The 11,282-nt window shown below is 31.4% G+C and overlaps 1 protein-coding gene across 1 annotated transcript; it reads right to left on the bottom strand.

Annotated features, from left to right (window-relative positions):
- Positions 1 to 3,639: 3,639 nt before the first annotated feature.
- On the bottom strand, positions 3,640 to 5,378 carry LOC149251575 (peroxidase 57-like). Its single transcript, XM_089453931.1, has 4 exons — positions 5,169 to 5,378; positions 4,881 to 5,069; positions 4,633 to 4,792; positions 3,640 to 4,103 (listed from the first exon to the last, which is right to left on the bottom strand). Exons 1-4 carry the CDS (start codon positions 5,376 to 5,378, stop codon positions 3,640 to 3,642), a joined length of 1,023 nt encoding a protein of 340 aa, XP_089310057.1.
- Between the last annotated feature and the right edge of the window lie 5,904 nt (positions 5,379 to 11,282).

Raw genomic sequence — 11,282 nt, 5'->3', positions numbered from 1 at the left:
CAAAGAAAGAGAGAGAAGCAAAGGCTAGAATATACTAAGAGGATGTTGTAGGAAGTCCAGCAGAAGCTCAGGGAAGAACAAGAGTTGCACAGAAGAGAGAAGGAAACGCAACATGAGCATGAATAGGAAGAAGAACAAGAACAGGAGGAAGTGCAAGGCGCATAGACAACGTAAACTGCACCAATACAGGTTGAAGACTCTGAACCAATAGTAGATGAGGAATAGGGTGAGCAGCCGCAGGAAGAGGAACTTGTTATGCATGATGAACAGATAGTAGAACAAATGGACATGGAGATGGAGTGACCAGAACAGGATCGGGATACCGAACTCATGCCAAAAGAAATCAAGGTCACTCCACAGGCTTCTTCAGCTCTAATAGCAGAGCAAGTCCCTAGTGAACAAGGGGATACCATTCTCCTTAAGGACCATTCAGGAACAAAGATGTACAACATAGCCTTTAATGAGTCGCAACATAGATTTGTACAAGAACATAGAGCGCGCACCCCGGATGAGCATGCATCACCTGTGCACTTGGAGGAATGGGTGATTTTGTTAGATGTGCGGGGACATCGAGCTGCCTTGGCCGATGATACAAAGGCTTATGCCGAGCCATGAGCTCAAGTGTTAGGTTCTTGATAGAAGAAAAAGAGCACATAGCTAAGGCATTTCAAGCAGCCAAGCAGAGAAAGGAACAATCAAGAGGATCCTTGAGAGAAAAGATGAAGATGGCCACACTTTTTGAAGTATCTGCTCTTGAGACAGTCATGCAGAGACTGTATGACATGTTTGTCACCATGCACAAGGAAGTTGTCCACCTACATCGTCATCAACAACGCTACACCAAGATAGTGCGAACACTCGCAAACATACATGTCGCAGTTGATCATTTACAGACATGGAAAATGAGGTACAAGGGAGCCTCACTTCACTTGCACAAGATGATGAAGCCACAGGTGGAGTTGGACAAAGCACGTATCTGGAGTCAGATCTAGAACTATGAGGAACTCCCACCGCTCATCACTAGTATTGAGGCTTCGTATGCACGGTTGTACAAGAGTTTGGATGTCTTCTTGAGAAAGTATGACACCCCATCGATTGGTATGCTCATGGAGTCAAAAGAGAAGAACCAAGTCAAACTGGAGCTCGATGCGTAATTTGATGAGTTGATGCTCATGGCCACCAGCGCAAATTTTCATGTCAGTGCAGAGAAGATGCGGATGTACATCGTTGGTATGACCTTGTTGAAGACTAAGTTGCGCATGTTACAAGATGAGTTAGACCAAGGTTCCAAATGAATATACCTAAAAGCAATGGAGGCAAGAGTTCGTTTCCACAAGGACTTCATTAAAGAGTACACAGACACCATTGCGCACTATCAAGCATGGCATTAGTTTGTCACTGAGGATAACGGAGAGAAGGTTGTTGAACTAGTGTTTCCACAGTCATCCAAGTCTTAGTGTCACCTTGTCTGGCTAACTCAAGCCAATTTTGTCCCACATGGGTATATGTGGAAATGTATCATTTGTAAACATGATGTAAAGTGAAATTCCAAGTGTCATTAGTGGAATACAAACAGTCATATGTAATGTAAAGAGTGATGAGGGTAGTCCAAGAGTAACAAAGGGGAATGTCAAGGGTCACCCACCCTTTGTTATAAATAGAACCTCATAACTCATAGAACAAGCTTTTGAGAGCTAATCTTTTGCTAGGCATTTCTTAGAGAGGGCTTGGAGAGTATTGTGATGAGCCTTGGCTTCTCCACAGTGCAGAGTGAGCACATCTCTTTGGAGGAGTAGGCAGTGTTGACTCTAACGTTTCACTATTGGGGTTAGTGGTTGTCATGGTTGTATGTATGGATGTAACTTTCACTTTATATAATATAATAGAGCTAACACGTTTCATGCATATGTTGGTATTGTAGTTTGACTATTCTAGTTACTTTAGCAATGTATGTAGTTTTACTTACACATTGATGTATGGACTATTCCGTATGTGATTTTATGAATCTTATTGAAGCATGTTGTTGGTTTAACTCATCACTTTGGATTGTCAACTATTCTGCTTTCTAATTTGTGATGTCATTTAACTCGTGTGTTCCTTTCAGGCTACGTACTATTACAGGCTTCTAAGGGATACACTTCTTTTCCCCCTCTGTGTGTTAGAACCTCCCCATGCATCTCTCCTGGCTTACTGCAAGGTCACGCACTTTCTTTCTGATAAGGATATATTTCTTACCTCTGCGTGCTATCGCAATGAAGGCATAGATTTACTAGCCATTGCCTAGACTCCTGCTCCAAATGGTTTGAGGTCTAGTTGGGACTTCTTACCGAGAAGATACTTGACATGTTTACAGATCCAACACCATCAAAAGAAAAATAATAAATTAATAGCAACCACTAAAGCCAAAATATCATAGGAAACTTCATTGTGAGTGCTCATTTATTTGTATTTGTGTATCATAACAACAAAATAAAAACTTTTAATCAATTTCCAAGATACATTAATATAAATGATGTGTTTTGTACTTATTTTTTTATTAATAATAATTAATTTAATAAGTAAAGGAATTTTTTTTTAATTGAAATAATATAATTAATTTAATATCAAAAGAAATATATTTTTTTAATAATTAAGTAAAACAAAAAACAAAAAAAAAAACAAAAACCACCAGCTTTTTAATTGAATTTCAAAAATACTTTTGTATTCATTTAGGTGGAAAGTGTGTTTTTTACTTATTTCTTTCATTTTTATTTTAATCATTTTATAAATTTAAATAATAAACTAATCATAATTAATTTTGATATCCAAAAGTATATTTCATAATAAATTTCATTATAAAAGTTATTATATCTCGAGGAAAGAGCCACCCATTATAATTTGCAAAGCTCTATAACATCACAGCTTTCTAAGTCACAGCATGACACCTATCATATTTTCATGTGATCGAACGCTAATATAACATAATCTACCATGCAATTACCCAAGCCGGCTATGCTTCTAATTATAATCAACAATCTACATAGTAGAAATACTCCCCCTACAGAGCCATAACAATCTACACAGTTTCAATATTTTTTAGGCAGAGCCATATGCAATGCATAGCTTCAAGAAGCAGAATTTAGAGATCTGTGCTCTGTAACTCTTTGGGAGACTATACCAATTTCTGTCCCCTTGAGAGCAAAATTGGATGGGTTTTATCATTCAAGAAAGATGGCTAAGAATCTAGATAAGTTTTACTTCAATGAATTTGCATTAGGAAAGTTGATAAATGCTAGAAGTATCAATTTTTCATAGAAAGCAGAATTTTGATTTTGATTTCAAAGCAAAATTTTTTGTAAAAAATTTTATTGCTCGATGAACTTAGTGTTATTTACATAGATTTTTTTTTTTTAATCACTAAAAGTTAATAACAATTTTTAAACAGAAATACAAAAAGTTGTAATAGGAATAAGATAAATAAGATCAGAATTAATAAGTAATGAACGGGTGCAGACGAAATGTATAATCCGAATATGTACTATCCTTTCTAATAATAAAAAGAGTAGTGTCTTTTTCACTGGAAAAAAAAACCTCTTTGGCATAAAATTTATTTTATACTTTCCCACAAACATTTATCTCTAACAATGACACTGGTGGCTTCTATTTGCTAACGAGCTGTTGTTGGTTATTGCTATTGCTGTTGAAGCTTCTACAATTTGCTCGGATCTCTCCTTGATTGCCTGTCAATACATTGATATTTCCCATCTTTGTTATGGAATTACTAAATGCAAGTAGAAATTTGTTTACATCATCGGCGTATGTTACGGCGAGTTGCGATGTAACATCCGTAGACAGGAGTTCTTGATCAATCTGAAGGACTGCTTTGTTGTTCAGGAGTTGATGGTAGAAACCGTTGTCGAAAGTGAAGGAGCTGCCCGAAGTATTGTCAAGGAAAACCTTTGGGTCTTTTCTTATATCAGTGATTTGGTCTGGAGGGGGGCACACTTTCTTCAGTGATGTCACAAGAGTTGAGTCCATGGATGGATCTGCCATACCCGTGTCGTCGAAATCATACATCCGATCGTTAAAGAATCCACAGTGAGCGAAGCCTATAGTGTGCGCTCCTGCCCTCACAAGCAAATAATGAAACCAACTATCAATGGACAATGGACTGGCTGCTGAAATAACTTCAAATAAGTCAATGCCCAAAAGCTTAAACTTAGTTAATTTCAGATTTCAAAAATATAAATTCACTAATAGCAGATTTCAAGAATATTTAGAATTTATAGGCATTTTTATATTGATAGTAGATTATGGGAATATCTCAAAACCCAATATACAGCAGTGAGGTTAAATAACTAAGTTAATTGCAAATTTCAAGAATATATCGAATTTATAGGTATTATGAAAATATGTCAAAACCTAAAAAGAATATCTCAAAACCCAACAGACAGCCATGAGAACAAACAATTAAGTTGAGTAATATAAACGGGGATATTTCCAGAATGTGCAATCAACATAGAATCAACAAAATCATAACCATTAATACTACATCTATTGAAATATTCCCAAAATCTACAATCAAGATAAATTAGACACTAACTTATAAAAACATCATAAATTCAACGGGAACTTATAATAACATCTACTTACCCAGCAATGTGGCTAAATCTGCTAAGTTTAAACCAACCGATTGGAACGCACTTAGGGCAGCGTCAATGGTGAATGTTGGACCTGGAATATGCACTTCTTCTATTTTCGAAACTAGGCCATCCCTTCTTCCAGTTGGTACTGGGTAAGCAGGCCCTCCTGACTGAAATTACAATCTCCAGTTGTAAATATTGCTTCCGCATCTAAAATCCATGAAGAAAACAAGAAGGTGACTGAGATTGATTGCTTACCAGTGAAATTGCATCCCGGGTAGCCAATGTGAGAATATCTGCACATGAGACGATTCCTTTGCATTTGTTCTCCAACAAAGCTTTTATTTCGTCTATTAGTTCGAATCCTCTCAGCGTCAAGTTGGGTATTGCATCCTTCTCTGCAATGTTACCTTCGCTGCTATCGATCAGAACAGACGCCTCGCAGCCCTGTGCATCGTGATTAATTGAGTTACATGTATAAAGTTCACAGTGTAATACTATTTTAATTCTGACAAATTCAACCTACGGTGGAAAAAATGTTGATACCCGAATGAAACAGTCATGAAAATGCAAACGTAGTAACCCAGCAGGGATGGACTTGTCCTTGAGAAACCATTTCTGCACTACGCTTCGGACAAGAACCTCGGCTTGGGGACATGTCTCTCTGTAGAAATGTACTTGTGTCTGTTGGGCTACTGTAAAGGGTAACACTGTATTTAGAACGACGAGACAAACCAGTAATATTGGTGCTGCCATGAATGCAGTATCACGATCAAGTTCAAGATCCGACTCCTAACCTGTTCTGACTTCAGTGTCACGATCAAGATCTGACTTTTATCTTGATCTGAGCCACACGCAATGTGCTGAAGCTACTTTGGTTAGACTTACCCTTCACTTAAGCCTCAGCTTGGCATGAACCCAATTTCGGAGGCAAAAAGTGAAACGCTAATAATGCCACCACCGCCATGGCTATACACGTCTTGCTACCGAGGAAGATGAGAACCGTAGGTTGTCATACAAATATCTGCACATGTATGCCTACTCGCATCACAGACGAAGATGAAGCGTAGATTTGGAAGCATTCAGCGCTTTGATTTTTCTTTTTCTTTTTTCACATTAATAAAGTTATACTGTTTACAGTTGTTTGTATAGTTTTTTTATTCTTTGTTCATCCGATGTTAAGATTTTGAAACATCTAAATTGATAAACTTATACTGTTTACAGTTGTTTGTATAGTTTTTTAATTCTTTGTCCATCCCATGTTAAGATTTTGATCAATCTAAATAATTATTTGGATCTCCATTTACGAAAAAGGCTTCGCTTTCTTTGAAATTATTTTTTCCCCGAAACTAGGCATTGATTCAAGGTATTTATATGACTTGAAGGTTAGTTTCTTAGATGACTACTTTTTCAAAGTACTTCATTGTTTCAAGCTTAGGTTTTTAGAAGGTGGCTAGCTCAATGTTTTCATTATTGGGAGGTCAGGTTCTTAAAAAAAATTAATCTTATTTTGGGAGGTTAGGTTTTTAGAATTTGACTAGCTCAATGTTTTCATTATTGGGAGGTTAGGTTATTAAAAAAATTAATCTTATTTAAGGTACTTCATGTCTAGGTTTTTATGGTTTTTTTATTATCTCAAAATGTCACATGATTTTAAAAGTTATGTTTTTAATTATTTTTAACCTTTAATCTTTATTAATATAATTTCAAAAATTTTATATTTTTAAAAATAATGGTAAAAGTTATTCATATATAATTTCAAAAATTTTATATTTTTAAATATAATGGTAAAAGTTATTCATATAGATAAAAATGTAAGCTTATTTTTATTCTAAATTCATATATCCAGTACATATAGCAAAGTCTATTATAGACTTTGCTGGATAGGTATAGGACATAATCAAAGTAATAATTTCTCAAATAAAACATAAACATTTAAAACAATTAATTAAAAAAAAATTAATATTAAATACAAAATTTATTTCTTATTATAATTTCTTCAATTAATTTTTAAATATTAAATACAAAATTTATTTTCTTATTATAATTTCTTTACTTGATTTTTAACCAATTAAAAAATAAATTATAAGCATTTAAAACAAATATTAAAAAAAAAATTAATTATAAAACATTCAACTTTTTTTATTGTTTTTAAATATAAATCTGAAAATTTTATTATAACATAAATGTACGTAACCATGCGAAAATGGTTACAAAAGGGAAAAATTGAAACCACATGTCTTTAATGATTATTCTCTTTTTACATGCAAAGTTTCGTCATATTTATTAAAACATCTATATATCTCATACCCCGTATATTTATTAAAGCATTCTATATCTCATACCCACCTAGTGACTCAAGGAAAAGGTCTTTTTGGAAAAAAAAACTCCACACAAAACTTAGGAACTATCATTCTTTAATACATCAACATGGACTTGTTCATGAGTTGGAAAGTTGGTGAAATATAAAGATGTTGAAGAGTCTATATACATCACTTTGGGAAGGAAAGGGATCACAAAGAAAAATTACACCTAGAATGTCATCATATTGAATTTTCTTGGGAGATTTTATCTTTTTTTGTTAGAACAATATTGACATTACCTAGGTCTAATCCATTTGTCCAAGTTGCAACCGTACGGAGGACAATTTTATTTCAAAAGCAACAAGAGCCTTACCATGCTCCTTTAATGAGCTAAGTATAACATGTACCTCAATACAATCCATATTCCCCACATTCTTGCTCAACTAAAGCATAAGTCCAGCAAATGAAAAGAAATGCATTGTTGGTGTACAAATGAAAATTGAATTGCATACACCCTCGACCAAGTTTAAACTATTGTACTTAACCAAAAAGCCTCTTGAAAAATACTTTTGAGAAAAACCTCTGATAACTACTAGGTTAGCAAAAGATGAAGAGTTGACCATGGAATAGCATTAATACTTAACTAGGGTAGTGATGGAATCCAAAACAATGTTTCAAAACAAAAATTTCCTTTAGATCCAAGTCATTTTCACAGTGTGACCACCAAGAACCTCATAGGTGCAACAAAATATGTTGGGTGAGTCGGGTTAAGTGATTTCAACATCATTTTAGCTGTTTTAGCTATTGTATCTATGTCACTGATGTAATGGGACCTTAGTCTCATGAAATCTATAACATCTTTTCATGGAGTTTAGACATAAGTTTGAAGCATGTGGCATGGATGGCCAAGTCTTATCTGTGTTATTAGTGCAAAGTGGGAGATTGTTGGCATGTTGTACTCCATATGTCCATTAATTGTGCCATGTCTTCATAATTATGGAATAGCTTGTTGATCTATGACTGACAACTCTCATTTTTTTGTAATGTTTATGTTAGCTTAAAGATCTTCTTGGTCCTTAATGATGTGAAGAACCTCATACCAAACCAAAATGACTTTTGAGTTTCTCAATGGTAGATATAATACTTTCTGAATTACTATCTTTTGGGGTCGTTCCTTTGATCACATGCCTATTAAAATATTAGAATTGCAATTAATATCTAACTACAAAATAGGTAGATAATGTGCTAGAGTGCTATGTTGTTGGTACAAGGGGTAGCATCATGTTGATTGCTTGTCATATGTTTGAGGCTCTAAGCAAAACTAGGTTCAATATTTTCTCTAAAACTATAAAAAAACCCTAAGCACAACTTATTTTCTTACTCTAACTAATAAGATGATCTTTTTAATCAATTAAAAACAAAATTAAACCATATTTTAAAATAATAATCTCAAAACCATTAACATCAAAGAAAATATAAACATTTAAAACAATAAATAATGAAACCAAATTTTTATTTAGATGGTAAACTTTGAAAATTTAATTAACATTAACTAAGTCAATTGTCTCAGTCTACTCACTCTACTCATGTGCATCAAAAATTTCTAAATATTTCAAAATACAAAATAAATTTAATCTCAATTAATAATAATTTTCTTATTATTATAAGTAACCAATTAAAAAACATTTTAAATCATACTTTGGAATATTTCTTATTATTATAAGTAACCAATTAAAAAACAATTTAAATCATACTTGGAAGCCAATCCAGATCACACATACAACTGTACATCAAAACGAATCTAGATCGCAATGTACGACCGGACTGTTGCATCACTATGGTTCATGATAAATTGATTCGGAATTTAAGGCACGTCGTTTGAATTTTAATCAGCGAATTATTGAATATTGGAAGCCTGTCGGAGTTGCCATGAAACATCTAGAAACTTTCAAATAAAGTAAACTTTTAACCGAGATTCGCACATGAAAAGGCAACAATTAAATGACAAATATTTTGACCTTTAACCTTAAAATAATATACCATATTAGGATCCGTGATATTCAGTGCACATCGGTAAATTGAATTGATTGTATAAAGGCATAATATATAATATATATAATATCTATCTTGAGGACATTTCATTTTATTGAGCTCTTCTCTTCATATGTGTGAAATTTCTTGAACGGTGACATTATTATTACTCTTTTACTGGTGAGATGCCGGGCAAGCCACGTATTACTCAAGTTTCAAGACAGTACAGTTCCTCACCACCGTTCGTTCTTTGGCTTCGGTCTCCTTTCTTCCACTCTCCTTCCGTAACTCACCGACGCTTCACGAACTTTGTGCTCTGTGCAACATTTGTTTTTTATATTTTTTTCACCACTATATTGCATTTCCCTCCACTTTACTGTTCTACAATAACATGTAAGTGGGTTGAAATAATAAATGAAGTGATATTTTAAAGTTTATTAGATTAAAAATAATTTAGAAGATTATTAATTTTTTGTTTTTATTTTTTTTAATTTAATTTTTTCCTTATTTAAATTAATGATAAGCTGATTTAATTTTTCAATAATTTGAAAAGATAATACCAATTATTTTAAAAAATAATTTAAAAACATTATTTTAAAAAGTGATTAAAAATTATTATTTTAAAAAATATTAAAAATTAAAATCGATTTGAGATTTTATATATATATATATGTATATATATATAAATTTACAAATATTATTATATTTTATATTAAAATTTATTTTGACTTTACATTTTAATTTTAAATTTACCATGTGCCGAGGGGTTGAATTTTTCGCAATGTAAATTTTTCTTTTAAATTGCTTTAATTTTAAAAGATTTATTTTAGAAATTTTGATATTTAATTTTCACTTACAATAAATTTGGAATTAAGTAACCAGTAAAATTTACTTTAATAAATTTGATATTTTTTTACATTTATAACAATTTTGGAATTAAGTAACAAGTGTATTGTTATAGTATTTTTTAGTTATTAATTAATTTATCAGAGGTTAAATAAGAATTTTTTCTAGTTTATATATAAGAAAATTGACATTGAAATATTTAGATTGAGTGTTATTATTAATATTTTTATTTCTATGTGTCAATTTTATATTAAACACGTTTTCATATTTTACAATATATTGGTTAATCTTACATCTATCATGTGTTGAGAGGAAGTAAATCATTGAAATTTAAATTATTTTAATTAAAAAAAAAAATCATTTAAATTGATGTGTGTTCCTTAAGTATGGCTGATGAACTTCAAACTAAATAATAAGTATACTTTTGTAAAGAATAAACAATGCATTACTGAAAATTGAAATTTGAGTATATATATAAAACTTTTGTAAAGAATGAATAATGTATCATTGAAATCCAAGTATATATATAAAAAAGAAGATGAAGAAAGTTGATATTCAAATATTTTAATTGAAATATTGGTTTGTAATCACAATTTCACATCATTTTGATCACCAATTGAACTTCTCCTAAAACACTTTACAATATACTATTTAAATATTTTAATTATAAAGATATTTTCCACATTAAGTTATTATATATTTCTTATTATTAATATTATTTTTTTCATGTATTTAAATTTATATTAAATGGATATATTTCTTATTATTAATATTATTTTTGTCCTATATTTAAATTTATATCAAATGGAAAAATAAATACATATGTGATTAAATGGAAAAATAAATATATATGTTTTTATATTTATATAAAATTTAAAGCATTAATTAATTATTTTCCATTAGTAAATAAATACAAAATTAATTTTAAAATTTTGATTTATTTCATTTTATTATTGATTTGATCTAAAGGGTATTTGAACATTATATTTTATGATTTACATCATATTTCGTTACACAACAATCCCCCATTAAATTGTATTTATAAAATTTTCAAACTTAATTTAAAATAAATATTAAAATACATTTGTTATTAACCTTCTTTGTATAATATTAATTATAAAATATCCATAAAATCCATTTAATCCAAATTTCATATAAGAAAATTAGATTAACCAAAAAAAAGTGATAAGCGATATTTATTTTCCTATGTCTAACTACTATTTTGCATTAAAGGTTATTACATTTTATTAAAATGATGATGATGATGATGGTTAATGTCCACTGAGACCAAACAATGGTCTATCGGACCTAAAGAAACAAATTATTTATTTGATTTAAGATTTTATTCCTATGCTCAAAAAGCTTGGAGAGAAGCCTCCCGAGCTCACTATAATTTTGACATTGTAAAAGGCTAGGAAGGTCAATGTTGTAACAAAGATTGTGAAACTGAGATCTGATGTGGTTGTACGCAGGGCACTCT

This window comes from Pinus tabuliformis, chromosome 7 (assembly GCF_031772625.1).
Source record: "Pinus tabuliformis cultivar Carrire ecotype Pingquan chromosome 7, CPIR1, whole genome shotgun sequence".
Lineage (NCBI taxonomy): Eukaryota > Viridiplantae > Streptophyta > Pinopsida > Pinales > Pinaceae > Pinus > Pinus tabuliformis.
Note: the sequence above shows the minus strand (reverse complement) of the source record. Positions and strands in the feature narration are given on the sequence as shown.

Excerpts from the sequence above, each read along its gene's own strand:
- LOC149251575 (XM_089453931.1), bottom strand. The coding sequence starts at position 5,378 with ATGGCAGCACCAATATTACTGGTTTGTCTCGTCGTTCTAAATACAGTG. Across the intron at positions 5,070-5,168 it reads TTCATGACTGTTTCATTCGG|GGCTGCGAGGCGTCTGTTCT; the intron begins GTATCAACATTT and ends CACGATGCACAG. Across the intron at positions 4,793-4,880 it reads CCCGGGATGCAATTTCACTG|TCAGGAGGGCCTGCTTACCC; the intron begins GTAAGCAATCAA and ends TTGTAATTTCAG.